The sequence below is a fragment of the Lepeophtheirus salmonis genome, chromosome 12, assembly GCF_016086655.4.
Source record: "Lepeophtheirus salmonis chromosome 12, UVic_Lsal_1.4, whole genome shotgun sequence".
In the NCBI taxonomy this organism is placed as follows: domain Eukaryota; kingdom Metazoa; phylum Arthropoda; class Copepoda; order Siphonostomatoida; family Caligidae; genus Lepeophtheirus; species Lepeophtheirus salmonis.
The window spans coordinates 2,125,582-2,147,293 of record NC_052142.2 but is presented as its reverse complement, the minus strand read 5'-3'; the positions used below and the strand labels follow the sequence as shown (position 1 = coordinate 2,147,293).

At 30.3% G+C, this 21,712-nt stretch overlaps 1 protein-coding gene and 2 long non-coding RNA genes across 6 annotated transcripts; 1 reads left to right on the top strand and 2 right to left on the bottom strand.

Moving 5' to 3' along the window:
- Nucleotides 1-803: 803 nt before the first annotated feature.
- Unc-76 (fasciculation and elongation protein Unc-76) lies at nucleotides 804-4,357 on the bottom strand. Its single transcript, XM_040722020.2, has 2 exons — nucleotides 4,016-4,357; nucleotides 804-1,615 (listed from the first exon to the last, which is right to left on the bottom strand). Exons 1-2 carry the CDS (start codon nucleotides 4,355-4,357, stop codon nucleotides 908-910), a joined length of 1,050 nt encoding a protein of 349 aa, XP_040577954.1. The 3' UTR covers nucleotides 804-907.
- A 243-nt stretch (nucleotides 4,358-4,600) lies between these two features.
- On the top strand, nucleotides 4,601-13,172 carry LOC121126713 (uncharacterized). Of its 4 annotated transcripts, XR_005867112.2 has the most exons (6): nucleotides 4,601-4,901; nucleotides 4,973-5,077; nucleotides 5,786-6,061; nucleotides 6,117-6,164; nucleotides 6,224-12,399; nucleotides 12,462-13,172. It is a non-coding gene; the product is annotated as an uncharacterized lncRNA (long non-coding RNA). The 4 variants fall into 4 exon arrangements; XR_005867110.2 differs by having other exon boundaries at nucleotides 5,786-6,164; XR_005867111.2 differs by having other exon boundaries at nucleotides 5,786-6,917; nucleotides 6,966-12,399.
- Nucleotides 13,173-19,224: 6,052 nt separating this feature from the next.
- LOC139906789 (uncharacterized) lies at nucleotides 19,225-21,172 on the bottom strand. Its single transcript, XR_011782735.1, has 2 exons — nucleotides 21,050-21,172; nucleotides 19,225-20,991 (listed from the first exon to the last, which is right to left on the bottom strand). It is a non-coding gene; the product is annotated as an uncharacterized lncRNA (long non-coding RNA).
- Nucleotides 21,173-21,712: the final 540 nt, after the last annotated feature.

The following is a 21,712-nucleotide window of genomic DNA, read 5'->3' as shown; positions in this document are numbered from 1 at the left end:
AACAACCCCTTTGTACGGAATCTGAGTCAACGTATGCACAGGTGTTGCCATGATCCAAAAGATATCTAAGATCTCCAGATTATTTAAGATATTAGAACGGGGTGAATTAATAAATAATTCAATTGTTCTGTTTGTTATTTTTTATAATACACATATATGTTACCTACATAAAAGAATATAGTAATCATCGGAGGACCATGGGCTAGATATGAAATAGAGGTTGTACATATTTATATTAATTATATTTGTTTGTAGTTCTTATTAAATCATTATAGATTGTAGATATAGTTGAATAAAGCCTAGATTCGGTTACAACAATGCAAAACACTCATTTGGGCATATAAAAATTCACTGTTTCGCACAGTCTAAGTAACTTTCTCATCATTCTACGTACACTTTATTCTTCTTCACTTCATTTCAGCTATAAAATTAAGGAAGTTGAGAGGTTTCGTCAAAAGTCCCAGCCAACTTCCAAGAGTAGTAATTGTTAAGTATGTCAGAGAAATTAAATTAATAAAAAAGGAAGAAAACTTACAATAAAAAATACATCCGTGAACCCACCTTAAGTTTGAAGGTATGATTAAATGAAGTCCTTAAAACTATATACGAATAAATAAGAATATAATTTCGAACTCATCCATAAATTCCTGTAGAAATTATGTTTTAGAAAATAAAATCGAATTGCCAAAATAGTGAGTATATTACAGAACATAATTAAACAAAGCAAACACCACAAAGTGTAAGATATGAATTATTAATATGCAAAAAGTTATACTACTTTAACCTAAAGTAATAATATAAAGTTTCTTTTATAACAGTTAAGAGTTTATTCATTTATAATTTAATTAGATTAAATATTTTTATAATAATTAATTTTAAGAAAAATGAAATTTTCATCATCATAACTCTATGATGGACATAGAATTTTCAATATATAATCAGTTAATAATGCCGGAACAGCAGGAGAGTCTTCGTTTATTGCTTTTAAGATTTTAACTAAAACTTGAAGTATTGAGACGGGCGGAGACGAGTTACTAACTTGATATGGAATAACTGTTGTGAGATATTTGAAAGTTGATGGCTTTCCAGAATTTTTTCTATTGATTTGCCTTAGTTTGCTTTGAATGTTAAGTAAAAGAGATATAAAAGTATTTTTTAATTCTTTTTCAAATTCTAATTCGTCCCGAATACCCAAATCTCCGACTAGTTCTTCAGATAATTCTCTCACAAGTAATTCAATATCCCCGTTGATCAGAATGAGCTCATTCAAAGATAAGTCGTTCAGTTTACGACCTTCCAAAACTTTATCCAGAATACGAACAGGTCCAAAGAAGTACATTTTGGGATGCTGTATATTTGAATAATTTAAATTATTACAGGTGTTATTTTCTGACTCATCATATTCCTCTTTTATAATTTCATCAATTTCTTTGATAATTTCATCAGCAGTTTTCACAGGCTCATCCAAATGAGCATTCGAGTTGAGAATTAATGTATGCATATCTAAATCAGCAGCTACAATGTCATCTTCCTCTTGTAACAAGCTGATGTCTTCTGAGCGGCAATGAGGAGCGCAGAGATTCAAAACTGGAAATTGTTTACTTCTCGTTGAGGACTGAAATACGATAAAGCAAAATAGTTCATTATATTCTAATATCATCGACAGTAAATACTTGTATCTATACTAAATTATAAGTCAAAAAGGATATAAATTAAAAATTCTTAATTTCCGTATTTATGATGTAACATCAGAAAAGAACATTAGTGAAGTGTGGATTCAACATTACATAAGACATAAATAAACATCGTGAAAAATCAAGTACAATACAGACCAGGACCTGCATGAAATAACTAAAAAACCGGCGAATGATTTAATCCCTTAATATAAGCTTTAATGTACAATATGCAGTGTCGTAACTATGGGACGTACCCCCAAGTAACTTAGATATACTATATTTACATAATTTAAATCTTATTCTCCTATAACTGTAAAATTGTGAAGAAATTGTAAATTCTTCCAATTTAAACCAATCATTTATTTTTAAAAGTGTCTCCTCCAGATACTGGACTACTGAGAAGTGAAATAGTAACATAAAATATTAAATAATTTGTATTTTCTAAATAATAATAATTTCATATCTTCGGCTGTTATTTAAAGTAAAATAGTTAAGTCATAAAAAAATTCTAAAATAGATCAAGAAAGTAAAACTGCAAAAAAAAAAAAAAAAATCACGCCCCAACCCATCAGAAAATTTAGAATGCCTCTCCTTTGATATAACTTTACTTACGGGACTGACAGTAAGTGCATTTAAATTATTTTTTTGTTGTTGTATTTTTATACTGAGAAGTATTTCATTAATATACAAAATAATAATTTTTATTATTGTTACAAAATATGTCCCAATTCTACTCTGAGTCCAACAAGGGCTTACAATTAAAACTCCGCAACAAATCCTCAGATTTATGCTCCATCTTTTATGAGCACAATCAGGTTTTGAATATAATTGAATATATTTAGGAAAAGATGTTCACTACTCAGGAATTAAATAAAAGTGCCAACTCCTAAGTAAAAGAAAATTTATTCTTCAGATTACCAATTCCAAAAAATCGGGAAAGATAAAAAATTCAGACAATTTACATCATTATACATCTTTAATGCTGAAAATGACTACACAAATATCAATCCAGAATATATCCACAAACTATTGCGATGCCGCTTTTATTGCAGTCAGGAATGGAGATCGTCTCCGACGTAGCTACGCCATGGAAGATTCGAAGATATTCGATAAATGATCATAAGGTTGCAACAACGTACGCACGTCTTTATTATAACAAATCATTTCACAACTAAAGTATCTACTATTTATATACGAGATTAAATATCATGTTAAAACTACTAAATATATATTTATAATACATCACAAACATGTTTACAAATATATCTCTTCGTAGCAATTTCTCTTTAATCTAATCAAAACACATGTTATATTACAAAATCTCCATTACGCGTGTATGACTTCCACCACGCTTCTTAATAGTGACGTAATAGAATATAATTAGTTGTGTATTTTGTCAAAATCGGCATGTATTACGCAGCAGTCAGTACGATACATCATATTGAACATTATAGCAAACCCGATGAGATGATGGTCTAACCTTGTATTTCTATTAACCTTGCAAAATCTCTATATTTTCATAAGAAAAATTATAGACTTCTTAAAAATAAGGTCTGCTTCTCAAACAAGTTGTTTACGTGTACACGTGCAATAGATGTGGAAACTAACTTTTGGATATTGTGAACCACAAGAAAAATATTAATAAGTCCCAAAATTTATGTTGTGAAATTTAGGCAATTTAATTATAAATATTCATACTGCATTTTGGTAATACCCAAAAGCAGTAAATGGTGATACATCTTTGTTAAATGAGTGGCAAATGAAATCGAATGGTTGCAATAAAATGTCATAAATGCAAGAGTCCACAAAAAGTGAATTTTTTGTGGGAGGGGGCATTGCCCTTTGTGCACCCACACTTGACAACAGAATTGCATTTACTTAGAGTGTATAAGGATACTCTCAAACAAATATCCTTTGAGCATCTTCAATTAAGTTCGATTAAAGTATAAGTTTAATGATTATTGTTTTTGCTCAAAGTTTAAAGTCTGATAATAATCTTAGTGTAAATAATGGATTGGTATCAATCGTTCCTTCATACAATTTATATATCGTTGTATAAATAAAAATTTGGACTACAATTTTACATGGGAGATGTATCCAAAGCTATAATGAAAAAATATCTTCCTTTTTTTCTATTTTATTCTGCTTCATATTTTTTTTAAATTAATAAATGCCTTAACCTAGAAAAAAATACTAAGTTTAACAATTAGCAACATGTTCTTGAAATTATATATACAGGAAAGCTTGAAAAATTACAACACAATACATAAAATTTGGAGGAAACGATTTACGAAGGTAAATAATTAATTATTTCAAAACAAATATGGATAATATATTACCTTGGTCCAATCGATTGGCATCATATTACCAAAATTTCCTGTGATTGTCCACCACACTTGGCATTCCTTCAAGATATCTTCTTGTGAACGAACTTGTACAGGAGCCATTTTATCGACTTTCTCTTCATAATTTTGAAACGCCATTGTTAACTTTTCATCAAAAGAATTTACTAGATCTTCTAAGGAACCAGATAAAGAATCTTCCTCCTCTACCCAGCAACTACCCGGTTCGGGAAGTATACTGTGATTATAATTTATTTCCTCTTCACCCAATAAAACATCTTCGTTATCCGATTCCGGAACTGCCAAAGGAACTTCAATATTTAGTTCGTTTGAATCCATAGTTTATCCTTAGTTAAATAATATGTGTGAGAGGGGGAAACGTCAACGCCCATAATTGGTAACTTTCTTAGATGTCAATAACAATTCTTCTCTTCCTTGATTACCTTTTCATACCTTCCCTACTATAAAAAAATAACCTTAAATATGAAGTCCGCGATATTAATTTCAAAATGATCCCTTACCAGTTTCAAAGTCCTCAATGAATTACTGGGCAGAACCATCGGAATAAGGAACAGAGGGATAATTCATTCCCCTAAAAATGTTCTTAAACATGTTTTTAATTATTAAAGTTCAGGCTTGTACCTTTTCCGTTCAATCTTTCATTTTGTAAAAACTATCCATTCACCGTTCGTTTTTCCCTTCAATGGTTCATTTTCCCTTTCAATGCTTCATTTTTGAATTATTTATTTAACATTTATCTGATATAAAAAATACCTGTTAATATATCAAGCCCTTGTTGTTTCTGAGCCTCAGAAGCATAGCTTACTAAAAACAAAACTGGCAATGCTACGGGTCCTGATATGTTAAGGGCTCCAATATAATTGTAAGTATGATGCTTTCAAATTTTATAAAATGGTGTCCAATTTATTCATTTTTTGTTTGTTTTTTGAACAGCCTCAAAATAGCCTATTTTTGCTGGTCTTATGAGAGGAAAAAATTAATTCCGAATCACTTGTCTATATTTTTGACAAAACGGCCTGAATGCACTGCTCCAATAAGGTAAGAACTGAATTTCAACGGTATAAATATATTTGTGCTGTTGTAATATTTATAATTTATTTTGTGTACAGTTTTTCGTTCTGTACATATTTCAACTTTATATATTGAGCATTGTCTATTGATATTACATTTTTTAATTATTTATTATAATATTAGAGGTTTTTATTGAATAAATATAATATGTAATACATATCTAAGACAAATAATATATTCAGCTTTCTATGAGAGTATAATATTGAATATATATATTATTGGCTAATAACTTGCATAGGGCGCCAAATTGATTCGAATTGACCCTGTTCGATTGTATACCTTATCATAATAACATAATAAATCATCTACCACTTGCTAGGCCCATTTATCATTTTATGAAATGTGGTATTCTAGCTTTGGTAAGACTGTAATTTTCTACGTATTTATTCATTCCTAATTATAATTGCTAAATATTTCGTTAAAATCGGGACCCCACCCCTTAGAGAGAGAGAAAAAATACAGTGCACCATTGTACGTACCTACAAAACTTCAAATTGTGTGCTTAGAAATTAAAAATTAAATAAAGTCGAGACCAAGGATGTCCAAGCTTTCAATATAATGGGCTGCATTGCCACTTGAAATATTTTGATGGGCCACATAATCTATTAAATTGAATGAAATGAAAAATAGACGCATAAAAAAATCTATAAAATATTTATTTATTTCAAATTTAAGCCAAATATAAAAAAAGTCCTAATCTAATTTGGTGTAGAAAGGATGGTTGATTCGGATTTGAGGACTTCAAGAACTTTTAATGGACTAGATTCCAATAACATTTTTTTGTCATATTTGGAAGCATATTTACTCGGAATATTTTCACTCAGAGTCGTAAGATTTGAATAAAGATACCCTAACTTTTCCTATTCCTTTAGATCTAGAGCGACGAATGTTTATATGAACCAAGGGACTCACTGTAGCTTGGGGTAATATCAGGCTAGATTGCCAAAGGCCGTTAGTATATTTTAAGATTACGTTAACTGTTGTTTGACACCAATGTATATTTTAGCTATTTTATTAATATTTCATCTTTACAAATTGTCATATTGCGGTATTTGTAAGTTGTAATAAGATGGTAATTAATTATTATTATAATTTATACCAATGAATTCTTAGATAAGGAAAGGGATACTATCGGAACCCTTCCAAACAAGTCTACCAAGTAGGATCAATTTTCACTTCACGGAGGAAATTTGACTACATTGTTTAAGTATCAGTTCATGCAAGTAATGGGAAAACTTTATGTCGCGCCTGGATACCTTAGTGGCTACAGGCTAACTAAGTCGGAGAAGAAGGATCCACCTCCGGCCAGAAGAAGTTTCCATATTTTTCCAAAGGATAAGGAATGAGGAAGTCTTCGGATCAAAGCTCTCTCTCTTTTAACAAATATCCATTAGGAGCCTTCAAAATATTCTGCTATATGTGACTCGCATTTTTTATCTTCCGACTATAAAATTCAATCTGATGATACGAACTACTATCGGGGTAAGGATATCTCTATAAAAATATTAAACAAGGATGCTACACTAACACAGTTTCCAAACATGCCCTCCTATTTTTCCAAGCTAGCCAAAATAGTGATGAGCAAAGGATCTCTCTCTTCCAGTCGAATCTTAAAAGAAAATATTAATAATAAAATTCATGCATTTAAAATGCCCGATACTATTTCTTCGATATCAGAACAAAATTTAAAACTGGACAGAGCTCGCTTGCCCGATAGGATTTATGAGAGCTTTAAATTTTCTGTTTTACATGGATTTTTCATCGGATGTTGTGCCAAAGTTAATTTAGACTTATCAATTAGAATATGGTAAGTATGAAATGTAAATGGATAAATAATCAAATTTCCATTTTTTAGGTACAGGTATGTTATGGAAAAGCTTTTCAATGGCTTCATACAGAGAGCTCTGCAAAAAATCCCTAAGTTTGTTTTCATTAGTCAACGATCGCTGCACTTAGACATTATGGGGGAAGAAATGCTAATAAAGATTGGCTTGTCACGGCGTACTTATTAGAAGTATTTGGGTGATGGTAAATACACGATTCCCACGAAATTGAAGCTACCAAGAGAAATGAATGGAAAAAACCAATTACCATGGACTGCTCTTAGCTTCATTTTTTAAAAGACTTCTTATGTTGGGCTGATGAATGGGATTTACTCAGAAACAAAGTAACAAGCCTCACAAATGATAAGTTTTTAATAGCTAAACAAACATCAACTTGACTACATATGATGTCTCAAAAATTACAGGATGAGGTCGATTTCAACTATTTTTATGGACTTACCCTTACTAACTTGCTATTATATTTTTCAAACTTTTTCAAATTTACAAATAACCGGCAACATTTAATCAAATAAAGTATTTTTTTAACATGATCCTCATGCTTCAGGCATTGCAGAAGTAGAATGTTAGGAGAATCATATTTTTAACCAATATGTTCTAAATATAACCTGTAAAATTTTCAACTGTATATCAAAAAATACTTCTCTTAGGTAAATTATAAAATTCAAGGGAACAAGAAAAGAATTGGATATCAATATAATAAATCCATGGAATTCTAGAATTCCATGAATAACTCAAAGGAGTTCAAAAAAACTTAACCGAAAGTAAGTAGGAAGCCTTTATTATCAGAATATCTTCAATGTTTCAAATAATTTGTATTTTTTGTTAATTTTTAAACGCAATAAAAAAAAATTTGTTCTAATAAAAAATGTATTTCGAATCTGAAGCAGTAAGTGTATTTATTTAATTGAGTAAGTAAATATAGTCTACAGCAAGGGTAGGAAACTCTTTATCGACTAATATTATAATATTCAAACAAGGGATTAAAAAAACTTATATCAAATAATTTGGTATTAGCCACAACCAATTGATTTTAAAATAAATAATAGTATTTAAACTACTAAATCAATAAGAACAATTATTGAGTAAATACTATATAAATAAATTGAAATGTATTTCAGAATACAAAAATATGTTTAAAAGAGTTCAAAAAAACTTAACAGAGAGTAAGCAGGAAGCCTTTATTATCAGAATATCTTCAATGCTTCAAATAATTTACCTTATGGATATCTAGAGTTGTTGGAATCGTTGAAAAATAACGCATTTGATTGGTTGAAAGAGATCATATAAAAAAAAAAAAAAAAATACGTTGTTACCCTTGCATCTTCAAAACAAATTATCCTCAGTATCGCATTAATCATCAGCAAAGCAACTTCCCCTTACTGTTCTCTCACGTGCATCATCATCATGCCGAAGAAAACGTGCCTTTCTTCATGGGTTTCTTACAATGTAGGTACAATTGTGTGGAATTATGATTTTGAAAATAAAAGTATATCTCACCGTTTTTGTGGTTTATCGTACCCATCTCGTTCTTTATGCCAAGTAATTCGCCACTCCAAAACCTCTCATCACATCAACAACTTAAAAGTCTTCAAGAAACATAAGACTTAAGGAGACGAATGATAATTAAGCGGTTCATTATTCAATTTGGACGTAGCAAATCCTGCAACATCCCTTTAAATTTTCTGGATCATCCCAATTTCTCCAAGTTTATTGAAAAATATACTGGAAAATTTCTCCAGGTCTATGGGTCGTTAACAACTTGCTTGGGGAAGTATGTCAATGAATTTTGAATAGAATAAAGGAAGAAGTGGAAGAAAAGGATATTTTCGTTGCACTAGATGAGGCAAGAGATCATCAAGGGAGGTCAATGATGGCAATTTTGATTGACCCATTGGACGGACATTTCTGTGGGAGTAACTAGCATGGTTCAATCGTCTTCCTACGAGAAATTGGAAAGTTTTCATTAATCCTCAAATGGCTGAAGTAAGACAGATAAAGGGTAATATTCAAATCAAGTTGGCTATGACGAATATTGGAGAAGAACCGTTAACAATGAAGAAAGGCATAGAACTTGGGTCAATACATGTAACACAGCAGTACAGTCCGAATAGACACATAACTGCTATCTCGAACTCAATAGTAAATATAGATCCATCAGATAAAGTACTTGAATTGGTCAATCCAAACACCAACTACGCAGAAGTACGAAAGCTCCTCATGGAAGATGTTGGTCAACTTACTCAACGAATCAAAAACGAAAATAAGGTCAGAAAAGAGATAGATTCAATTTTTCGTAAGTAATATTTTATTGCTTCCTTTAATAATAATTGACACAAAATCCCAAAAAGTATAAAATGTATCATTGTCATTTAATATTCTTTCGAACTTTCCTTACGTTAATCATCCGTCTCTACGTGTCAAAGAGTAATTCATGAATGAACTGCATTCTTATTCTCTTTAAAAATTATCATCTAAAACTATAATAGATCTTCACTTTCTTCATAAATCCTTCCTTGGTTACTCAGGAAACTTACTCTGAGGCTTCAACTTATTTTACATTACCATCTAAGTAGCGTTGGAACGTTCTAAAAAAACTGCAGTCCTATCAGTCCGATTTTAATACAAATTATCAGTCCTATAAGCTGTCCTTATCGGTCTGTTATGGGAACTAAACCAGCTGAAATTACGTTGTCACTACTTACAAGTAACTACTTCTTTTGAGTCGCTTAAGTTTAATCATAATCCCCCTTTCAAAGAGAAAATATACCTGAAATTAAAAGTAGGAAGTGTGTGACTAGAACGTATTATTATTAAAGATGGCCTGTTTGGTCAAATAAATTACTGTTATGATGGTAGAAAAAGAAAACAGTTGGTAAACTTTTCTTTTTTTCTTTCTTATTTTTTCATTCATTATTTATTATATAGCATCTCCCTCTAATGGAGACAAATGACTATAGTTAGCCACTTACATTAGTAATATTAAATATAATTAATTTTATTAGTCAAATGCCTTCAAAAAGTCCCCCTTCCCCCTGGATTGCATTTAATTGAATCTCCATCTATCTTTTTTGGTGCTCATACTTTTCCATTTGGATATCCTTGTAATACGCCTTCTGATCCTTTGTTCTGTTCGAAGGATCTCGTTTCTGTTTGCCTGACTCGGTGGATCTCATTTACTTTAATAGAAGGATCGTTCATTGTGCAGATCTCCCCTTCTCTTTCAAGGTCTGTAATAGTGACTTATGACCTCTTGAATCATTGCCTCTATGTTCAAAAATACATAAATTCTTCCAAATCTTCTACGGAATAATCGTATACTGCTATTATTACTAATGAGCTCCATAAAAAGACAGAATAATCTATGGGAAGCCCAGGTGAGGAACAGAAAGTCCATCCACAACTCCTTCATTGAAATTCTGATTTTTTTTTTGTTCTTAAGTCAACTCTGCTTCGTCTTTTACTCTAAGAAAAATATTTCATTTATAAGAGTCCTTCAGTTTCCTTGATGTATATAACGCAGAAATAACTTATCTCAATCACAATTCCATTTATAAGGTGTACTTTGTTATGTATAATCTACATGTTTAATTACCTATTTAACCGGACTCTTGATTTCTTCATTTTATGTGTGCCTCTTTTGTCATTGGAAAACGAGTAAACGATAATTCTGGACTCTTGAACTTGAAGATAATGTAACTATCTTTTTTCTATTGTTTTGTCTACATTCTCAATGCATATTCTATTCTGCTAATAAATATATATTTATTTCTGTATAAAATGTCTGGTTGCATTTTGTATGTGTATTGTGTCACTAATAAATTGTTCAATCAATTTTTTTTTTTTTTTTAATAACTTCTATATCGTACCATTTGTCCCTTTAAATTTGTCTGACTCTCTGCCTATGACTTCTAGTAAAAATTAATATAATTTTATTTTAGTTGTATTTTTTTTTAAATTTAACCATACTTATTAAACTTACTATTATAAACATACGTTATAATACTTTAATAAATTATTTTAATAATGTTCACTATTTCAATGTAACGATAAAGACATCATACTTCGTAATAATTAATATTTCTGTATAATACCGTGCTTCGTACAAATTCATATAAAGTAAATAATAATTATATTGGAAATATTGAAATTCCCTACTCATCGTGAATGGATCTCTTCAATGTTGCAATCTTTTAATCTCCTTTGCAAGGACCCAGTCGAATCTGCTCTCTTGAGATGTATGATTAAGGTCAAAGTATATTTCTTTGATTTCCTCTATCTGGCTTCGGTCTTATCTCTTGGAGATCATATCTGAAGAGTTTTCGTATTTTCTTCTCCTCAAAAATACAAGCCCTGATTTTCGCAGTTGTAAGTTAAGCTATATCTGGATTTACGAACGACGAAGAACAACTGTTTGAATAGTCTCAAAGAAAATCTTAGCTTTAAATAGTGTACCAGGTGTTTGTTTAGCATCTTTTTCTTTGGGTAAACACTTGGGCGTGCCTTATAGATTCAAACATGTAGATGTGGAATTTATTTAAGATAATTTTAAGTCTTTTTAGTGTTTTTGTTTAAGGGAAGAAATTTAGGAGATCTCAATGCTAATAGATCAAGTATTCCTGAATTTGAAAATTTCGACTACTTTTTATAATAACTATTCTAGTTTAATTTGAAATATAGAAGATTCTCATTTCTACACTAAAATCACGTGATATTTTATCGTCCAAAACCGTAACTTTAATCAATAGTACCATATGTCTTGCTCCCGCTTTTTACACACAATCGCTCGATCCCATATCATTCATTATTCTCTTACTAATTAGTAAGGGTAAGAATTTTGGTAAGAAAACAAAAGCGTGTGAGGAAAAGAGAAGAAATACTTATGGCATGATTGATTAAATAATATAAATAATTTTTCTATCAAGAACGTTATCATTCCCGCCTTTATTATTCAATATTAATATAATATTAGATGCTGATAGTCGATACAGAACTGAATAAAATGCCTAAAATAACACCGCCTTAAGATGCTTATTGCATGTAATATAACCTTATCTATTGCTAATCATCCTAATTTCAAAAAAATTATGGAGAAATACATGGGTAAATTCTTCCCTTCCCGAGGAACCATCATAAATTAATGGAGGATGTTGGTAATGATGTCATTTATAGAAATACCCCCATTGTAAATTGTGAAGTTAAGATAATTTTCAGCATGTTTAGAGTCATTCACACCAAATTACAAAATGGAACTCTGCATTTTATACCATCTAAGAGTAAGTATTCATTTAAAATATGATTCTATTTTAACTAAAATTATCAAAAATTATGATACACAACTTATTAAATAGCAAAACAAGTGCTTAAATGGTCACAACAACGGGAGTAGTAGCTTTTGATGGTTCACAACTAGTTTGCTGACTTTAATTTCTTCACTTAAAGACTTGGGTATGATCATTATGTTTTCCAATATTACATAGTCAATAAATATTACTTTTTTATCACTTAAGGATTAGCTATGGTTGATAAGTCCCAAGAAAGGGTGTTCAAAAATCTCATAAAGGCAAAAACAACTGCTTAAATGGTCACAACAACGGGGGTAGTTACATTGGGTGTAGCATTACAATTAGCAATTGTGCGTATCCTTCATGATAATAGTATGCTGTTATACAAGCATAAATAACAGGGTGGTGGATCTTTTTTTTGATGCCCTTAATAAGGAGTAATATCGGCGGACATCAATACATAATTAGCTTATGCACTAAATCTTTACGATGGACTTAATTCTAACATTTTTTTTTATCAGTATATTTATTGTCTAATTTTATGATTTTGACATTTACTTTATTATTAATAATTGTTTAGATCTCATCCGTTGAGATATATCTATCATGTGCACAATTGTATATAGCAACTTCCACATTAGGAAAATAGGGTGATGATCTTTTTTATTAAACTCTACGTCTGGCTTTTGATTAGCAACTCAATGTTACCCCATATTTAACTGAATTCATGTGAGAACAGGAAAATATTATTTGGATCAATCTATTATTTCAATATTCTGTATTTATAATTTGTTGTTATTAGTTATATGATTATAATTGTTTAGTTTTGTATATTTAACGTAGATGTATGATGGTATATTATTTAGTATGTAGATTATATTTAATTTAAGCCTTCTTTTTAAACTTGGAACTACAAATATATTTCGAAATGCTCTACTTTGTCGTTTCATTAGTTATTATTCTGAGAATATGGTTCATAATGAATTACAATTTCATGGAGTGTGACATTTTCAAATCTACTGTAACGGATAAAAAACGTCTAAGTCAATTATACGTAGTATATCTTCATTAAACATTTTGCAATAAATACTTTTGTTATGCCCTTAAAAATCATAATAAATCAGGCATATGATAATCACATCAGTATTTTAAACAATGATACCATAAGTCTTTCTCCCCCCCCCCCTTCTCCTTGCACGCGTTTTTCTCTGCAGAGTTATCAACTTTGCAGTTTTTACATTCTTCAATATTAGCTAGGAGTGAAGAAAATAAAAAGTTAGGACTGAATGACCGATGCATGGTAGAAAAGATCGAACTGAAAAAAACAAACTGAAAGGGGGGGGGGGAGATGACTGATTAGAAAACAGTCCCGGGACCAATCCAAGACTAAATCTAAGTGAAGATGAGGAGAGCCAGTTGAAACTAATTTGGGAACTCCTTCCGAAAAATAGAAAAAGTGAGGGATGAGACGAAAAGAAGGATGTTAATATTTAATCGAAATATGATTATATACAGATTATGGAATACATTATATATCCCAATTATAAAAACGTTTGGTGGAATAATTAATCAAATCACTAACCATAACTATAATCTTATAAAATCAAAAATTGTTTTAGTTACATAGAAATATCAAAGAGGATATATACAGGTTGCCCAATTTGAGGAATATCTGAGATTATAGTAATTCGGGACTATTATCGTTCAATCTCATTATTCATCATTAAAAGATTCGCCAAATTAAATTACGATGAATAAAATGGATGTAAAATAGTTTTTATGATTATAAGAATGTTTTTATTCGTTCAGTATCTTATTCTGAACTCAAAATATTTCTATTTTTGGGCTGAAAAATGATGAAAAACGACATTTTTCTTTATAACCTTATAGCTTATTCATCATTCATAGTGATAAGGAATATTATTGCTTATATCACAGAAAAATATTCCATGTTTTATTCTAAAAAATGCCTATTTAAAAAATATGTATATCAAAAGATTTTGGTTCGATTTTTTATTTTTTAGTGATCCTATTTTTTAAAATGAATATGCAGTATTACCTTAATAATGTTTACCATTACAATATCACGACAATGACGTCATTGCCTCTGATTACTTTTTGGATTTATGGGATCACTCAAATATATTAATAAAAAAATCTATTATTTTGATAAAGTTCGAATTCCATCTAATTATCATCAAATCCATGATGTGACTTACCGTCAAACGTGACCTTTTTGGTACACTTATGTCTTTCATCATACTGAAAACGCTTTCGGCGTCACAGTTTACGATTGGAGTGTTTTTAAATATAAATAGCTTGTTATCATGCTTTATCATTTTAGGAGCCAATTTTCTAATTTTAATGTATCCCCAGTTTTTCTCAATAACCTCACACATTTAATTTTGAACGTTTCTATTGTAATATCTTGACACAGGTTTTCTACAATTGTTATACTTGTGCGGCAATCTCTTTTCCAATACACTAATGGTTTCTTGTATATGATTCAAATTGTCACTAATTAACAATATTTCTAATAAAAGAGACTCACTATTTAAAGTATCCCTTGCTTTTTGAATGACATCACTGTCCTCATTCATAACATTAATAATTTTTTGTTTAACGTTGTTGATATTTTTTACAGCAATACTTATAATCGTTCTGCTGTCAGCCTTCTTAACATCTTCCAAATTTATTAGATAAGGGTGACCTAAAAATGACCATCTACAGGACCAATCAACACTGTGGTCATGGAAACTATTTAGTGTCAGTAGTTTCGTCTAATGCAAGAAAAATAACCATTCTCAAAAGTTCTTCCTTAATCTTTGACAAAACTACTTTACTTGTGATACTTTAGCGAGAAGGAATATTTTTGCCAGTATTGAGTTCCATAAATTTTACAAAATTTGGATAATTTACAATACGGAGTGGGACATTTAAGGATACAAGCATTTTGGTTATATCCGACATAAAATTAGATTAGATTATTGGAATAGAGCTGCAAATTTTTATCGTGAATAAGACATTTCTTATGCAGATCAAATTCATTTTTTCCAATGGCTTGGGACCCAAACCCATAAAGACTGCATGACAAAAATTTGGAAGCCTTGTCATACATCCATATTCTTTCTCCATACTTGTTTTCAATCCAGATTCCAAAATCCACAGGACGAGGCATTTTAAAAAAAATAACAATACATCAATATCAAATCTTCTCTCTTGAATCAAAAATTGGATTGATATTTTGAAAAAGTTACTTATTCACAACATCAATCTAATACTAAATACAATTAAGAATAATAAGAAAAATTATACACCTTTAAAAAGAAAGTTATTAACACACATCCTTACAATAAAACTTCACTAGCTTCAAAAAAATATTGAAACAATAGACACGTGCACAATAAAATAATTTTGATGACTAATGATGACAGCTTTGGTAAATATAAACATATATTCAGGAAGCAACTGCAAAAAGAAGGACCCTCTTTTTAAATGGCATTTCATGGAAACTGGATATCACGAAGGAAAGATTTGTTAAAAAATGAGCACTCTAAAGGAAGGGATGTCTTTGTTATTTTGAAGTTCATAGAAGAGGCGGAAAGAAAAAGTAACGTTAAAGAATCATTCCATCACCATCATCAAACCCCCAAAAAAGACAACTCAAATTGTTTAAATGTATAATTGTGATAGATATTACCGAAGTTTGATAAAAAATTGAGTAAAAATTATGTTCAATGTATGAATTATTTTAATTTTATAGCTTATGGTCTTCCTTTATCTAAGTAAATATTTACATTTATATAAAATAAAATGCGCATATAGTATAAGTAGTTTAAATTTTTGTATTTATTAATTCTAAGACTCATCGTACATACTATTATAATATTATTTACATTTCTCATAAATAATTATAGATTGTTTTAAATAAATTATTATCCGTGTAACAAGAACAAATAAATTTCTAAATTTTATTTCATTTTTTAATATTAAAATTTATGTATAATAGATTATTTAAAAAAAAAGTATTATTATTATTTTAAAGTTGGGAGAAAAAGTTTATGTTTACAACAAGTCCTCCATATTTTTGTCAATCCATTAGAAAATAATAATTTAAGTGGCATAAGAAAAGTCGTATTCACGATAAAAATTTGAAGTTTTATTCTGATAACAAACTTGAATCAAAACCTGATACTTATAATTTTATCTCGGATATAGACAAGATGCATTTTGAGTCACAGTTCGAGCCGTTTATTTCAGCACATCGAAAAGTAACGGTATTTTCTTCTAGACCCATTGAGTTTATTGTTGGAAAGTTTTATGGAGCAGAAGGTGATGGTACTTCTACACAATTATAATTATAAAGACTTCACCGCCCAAACTGCATTTAAATTTTTAAATTTCAGAAGAAAAAATTTAATCAATGAAGCCAACAGCATCATAATATGGCAAAAGAAACATTATTATGACATGGTTCAGTTACTAAATTTAATTCAAAATTTTAAATTTGTTGTCGTTTACTTGAGTTTAATTTAATTACTACATAACAATACATATTACCAAAGTTTTAAACTACATTTAATCCTAAAAGTTGATTGCTTTGAACAATTTTTGTACATGGTCCGTATTTGAATTTATTTATGTCCCTTTATCACTTAAAACACTCACTATATGTTAAGAGTGGAATGAAACAGAAGGAATGTTTACAATTAATTATTCATGATCACTATATGTAATTAATCTACACTTTATCGCAATGATTTGTTCTTTAATACTGGGAGTGACGAAGAAACATAGATCTTTTTTTAGATTTAATTCCACACACTCGCCATGGAGTCCCTATCTAGTTTATTCTGTTTGATGAAGAAAGCTTATGATAATTGATAGCCATCCTAATAAATGATAGTCAATGCAAATCAGTAATAGAATATATATATAGATTGACTATATTTGATCTTGGATTGAACGATAAAATTGATGATGACAAAGCAAAAGATTTAACACAGAATAAGCCTTCATTTCATTTCTCTAATGGTTTGAAACAAAATCAGGCAGTCTTCTTCGCTGCTTCTTGCAGTCCACTATGGGAGAGTGATAATCTTGAGTAATTGAGACTTAGTTTAATATGGTTCACTACGACATGGGTGATCCTCAATGGGCTAGAATATATTTAATAGAAAGATGACCTTGTCAAATTGTAAAATCAAGAATGTAGATTGTTGAGACAGACTCAGATCTCGAATTCTTAGATATAAAGAAGGAATGTTAGGGTTGTTAGATTAGAGCGTACTTCAGGAGATGAATGTCCTTTACTTTATTAGGAAAAATATACTCTTGATCTAATGATGAGACAATTCAATGGTTTCCGGTTTCACAACATTATTACTGCAAGTTATGTATGACAAGTCGAATTTGATATTCACAAAAACAGGACATGTTCTTATTGATTAGAATCTTTTGTTTAATTGAAATGGATATTTAATAAACATTAATACATCGATGAAGCCCATATAGCCCTTAAAGATGACCAACGATGAAATTGTATTATAGGTATAGTTGATAATATTGTAGAGAAAAACGCGTGCAAGGAGAAGGGGGGGAGGGAGAAAGACTGATGGTATCATTGTTTAAAATACTGATGTGATTATCATATGCCTGATTTATTATGATTTTTGAGGGTATAACGAAAGTATTTATTAACAAAATGCTTAAAATGAAGACATACTAGGCATAATTGACTTAGACGTTTTTTATCCGTTACAGTAAATTTGAAAACGTCACACTCCATGAAATTGTAGTTCATTATGAACCATATTCTCAGAATAATAACTAATGAAACGACAAAGAAAAGTATTTCGAAATATATTTGAAATTCTGGTTTTAAAAAGAAGGCTTAAATTAAATATAATTTACATACTAAAAAATAAACCCATCATTCATTAATGTTAAATATCAAAATTGAACAATTGTAAAGGAAATAGAAAAGAATTGTATAGGAAAGAATAAAAATAGTTGTTGGTTAAAGCGTTAAAAGGAGGTAGTGCATCGAAGCAGCTAGCCTGTAAAAGTTCAGTGTACCGGCGTTGTCATTTTTTCTTATAAAATGTTGCTTATGAATCAACATTCTTACGTCATAATTCCATACATCATCCATTGAATTGTGACGTAAGAATAACATGACGTATGACGTATTTTATTAATCTAATTCAATTATAATTTCAATTATCATGACATCTATTCAATTCTACTTACTTCATTCTTGAATAATTACGCCCATTTAATTTTATAATACTTTCATTACTTAAAAGGAAGGACTTTATGTAAGAGGAAACAAATTGACTAAGTATAATTTTACGAAATTCTGTAATTTGATTTTACAAACTAAATATGAATCCTATTAAAAGCTACAATTAGGGGCATATTTACTTTAATTATTTTAATTTTATTCACAATTGGTAAATTAAATAGAAAATCTGAAATTTGTTATCGATTCTATTTCAATAATGTATTAGTTTAAAGATACTTGAGTTTAATTAAATAATTATATCAAATAACATATTATTTAAATTTTGTGATACATTTAATCCTAAAGGTTGTTTGCTAAAAACAACCCTTGTACATAGTGTGTATTTGAATTTATTCATGTCTTCTTATCAGCTAAAACGCTAACTATATGTTTCAGTGGAATTACACTGAAATAATGTTTATAATTAATTATCCATGATCACTGCCTATATGTAATTATGTTCCACTTTATCAAAATTACTTGTTTTTTTATGCTGGGAGTGACGAAGTAACACGATATTCGATTCGTCAAGGAGTGACAGTCAATAGAAATTACTAATAACAATCAGAGCCCGACGGATATAGGACTTTTATGGCCGATATCGATACGAATAATTGTGATTTAAAAAAGCCGATATAAGAAAAAAAATACATTGGTTATTTGTAGTTATTTATGAGTCCTCACTAAAATAATAAGGTAATGTAGTTTAAAAATAAACTTTATTTTATTGTTTTATTGGCACAACAGAAAAGAACATCAAAATATATTAAAGTTCTGACGAATAAAGTGCTTAGAACAAAAACACAATAACAAGTATCAATAGCCTTGAGAGCCTTCTTAAATATAACTTTTACTGGAAAAAAATATTAAGTTAAGTTCAATAACTCCTGATAAATAAAAAGGCAAATATTAACTGAACTGAAAACAGTCAGTCCTCAATAGCTCCAGCAGAGGCAGGTTGTAGTACAAGAAGCAAAGTTTCTCTGCATTCTCTCCTTTCAAAGAACTTCACCTATTCACATAAATATTCCCTATAGTGCTGAACACTCTTTCGCTCCCCACAGAGGAGGGTGGGCAGGAAAGGCACTGCTTTGCTAAGGCTGACAGTCTGTTGATAAGGTTGGTGTTGTGTTTCCACCAAGCGTGGAAAGAAATCGGAAGAAAGACGTTAAAAAAAAAGTGTCCCAAATAACGAGCCTGGGAAAGATGATACGTCTCATGGCTGTAATATTACTCCCGAAATACATCTTCAGTCACATTGTCAAGTATTAAACCGACATTCATTCAACTATACTGTAACAATTAATGATGGCTAAATCCATTTCACTCTCATCTAACAATTAACAACAGCAAAACTCGACATGGTAGTCATGAATTAAGTCATGGTTATCGACTTTAGAGAATTGATGGGGATGCTATTTTAATTGTTATTCAAGTATGTCTAGTGACAGCTGCCAACTTATCATAAAGGCACTTGCACATATGAAAAACACAATACCGATTATCTCCATCATTCATTTTGCTTGAATCCGTGGGGTTGGAACGTTAGAGCGCAAACTATGCAACGCCAATACTTTTTTTTATTATAAATTCATTTATCGGCAAATATTATGCCGATACTGAATAGTTTGATAAATGCCTAATATCGGCTCGCCGATATATCGGTCGGGCTCTAATAACAATACATATGGATTAACTATATTTGGTATAGAATGGAATGATAGAATTGACAATGACAAGGATAAAGAGTTAACACATAATAATCCTTCTATTTCATTTCCCAAATGGGGTTGAGTGAAATCAGTCTTCTTCGTAGATTGTATTGACAGACTTGGAGGAGGGGAACTCAGGACTCCCAGTTCTTGGAAATAAACTATCATTGTTTTCTTAATGAAAGTATTTTGTTTTTTAATATATGTATAGGATGATTTCATACAAGATACAATAACTATTTATATATAATAGCAGAATATAATATGTATTACAGTCCCAACTATAGAGAATAAAGAGGCACATTATCTTTAAGATACTAGAATCATCTTCCACTTGTTTATGAGTGAGAAAAGAGTCCAGCTTCAATAATTGACCATGTAGACCGTACATCACGGAATTAATGTAAATATGATAAAAATAAGTTATTTCTGCGTGATCTACATCAAGGACTCTGATGAATGAAATAAGTTTCTTAGAGACGAAGCAGTGTTGACTTAAGTAGGAATGGACACACGGATTTCAATGAAGGAGTTAAGGATAGAGGGAAATAGTGCTCTCTCTGTTTCTGAGTCACACACAGCCTTTAAATAAGTTGGAGTATTTTTTATGGAGCTTCTTGTTTCTTGTGAAGTCAATGATAAGCCTGTAGGAAAAATGATGTATTCTTGAAGATAGAAACAATGTGTCACTAGGTGAGAAGTGACACAGATTGTAGATATTGATGTGCAGGGCATCTTTCATCTCAAGGATCCTTAGCTACAAGAAGATAATATCGCATTCAGGGAGTGAAGAAGGAAGATCTCTTGAACGGAACCTGATGTTGTAGAGAGTAGATGAAGGCTATCCCAATGAAATCATTGGGCGAATGTAGATGCCTATATGTGAATACATGTTAGGACGATCCCTTATATGAAATCCCTCTAAACAATGAAGTTTTTACTTTATCATATTTTTGAATTATCTAATGACTAAGGGTGATAATTTTGGTAAGAATAGAAAAGCGTGCAAGGAGAAGAGAAGAAATACTTATGGCATCATTGATTAAATAATATACATCTTCTTCTATCAATCAAGAACATTATCATTCCCGCCTTTATTATTCAATATTAATATTATATTAGATGGTGATAGTCGATAGAGAACTGAATAAAATGCCTAAAATAACGTCGCCTTCTGTCTAGATTTATAAAAATGGAGGCCCAGGAATTTGGAAAATACTTACCGGATGAGAAACAGATGGTTTGTCGGATTTGTCGATATAAATGTGCCTTATGTCCCCTGTCTAGAATTACACGCCACTCATTATCCTCATCTCATAAGAAGATTCATCTATAAAATCAAGTTAACGATGAATACATCAAGTCAAACTTTAACTTTGATCTCGCAAAGATGTTTATTGCATGTAATATAACCTTATCTATTGCTAATCATCGTACGTTCAAAAAATTTATGGAGAAATACAAGGGTAAACCTATCC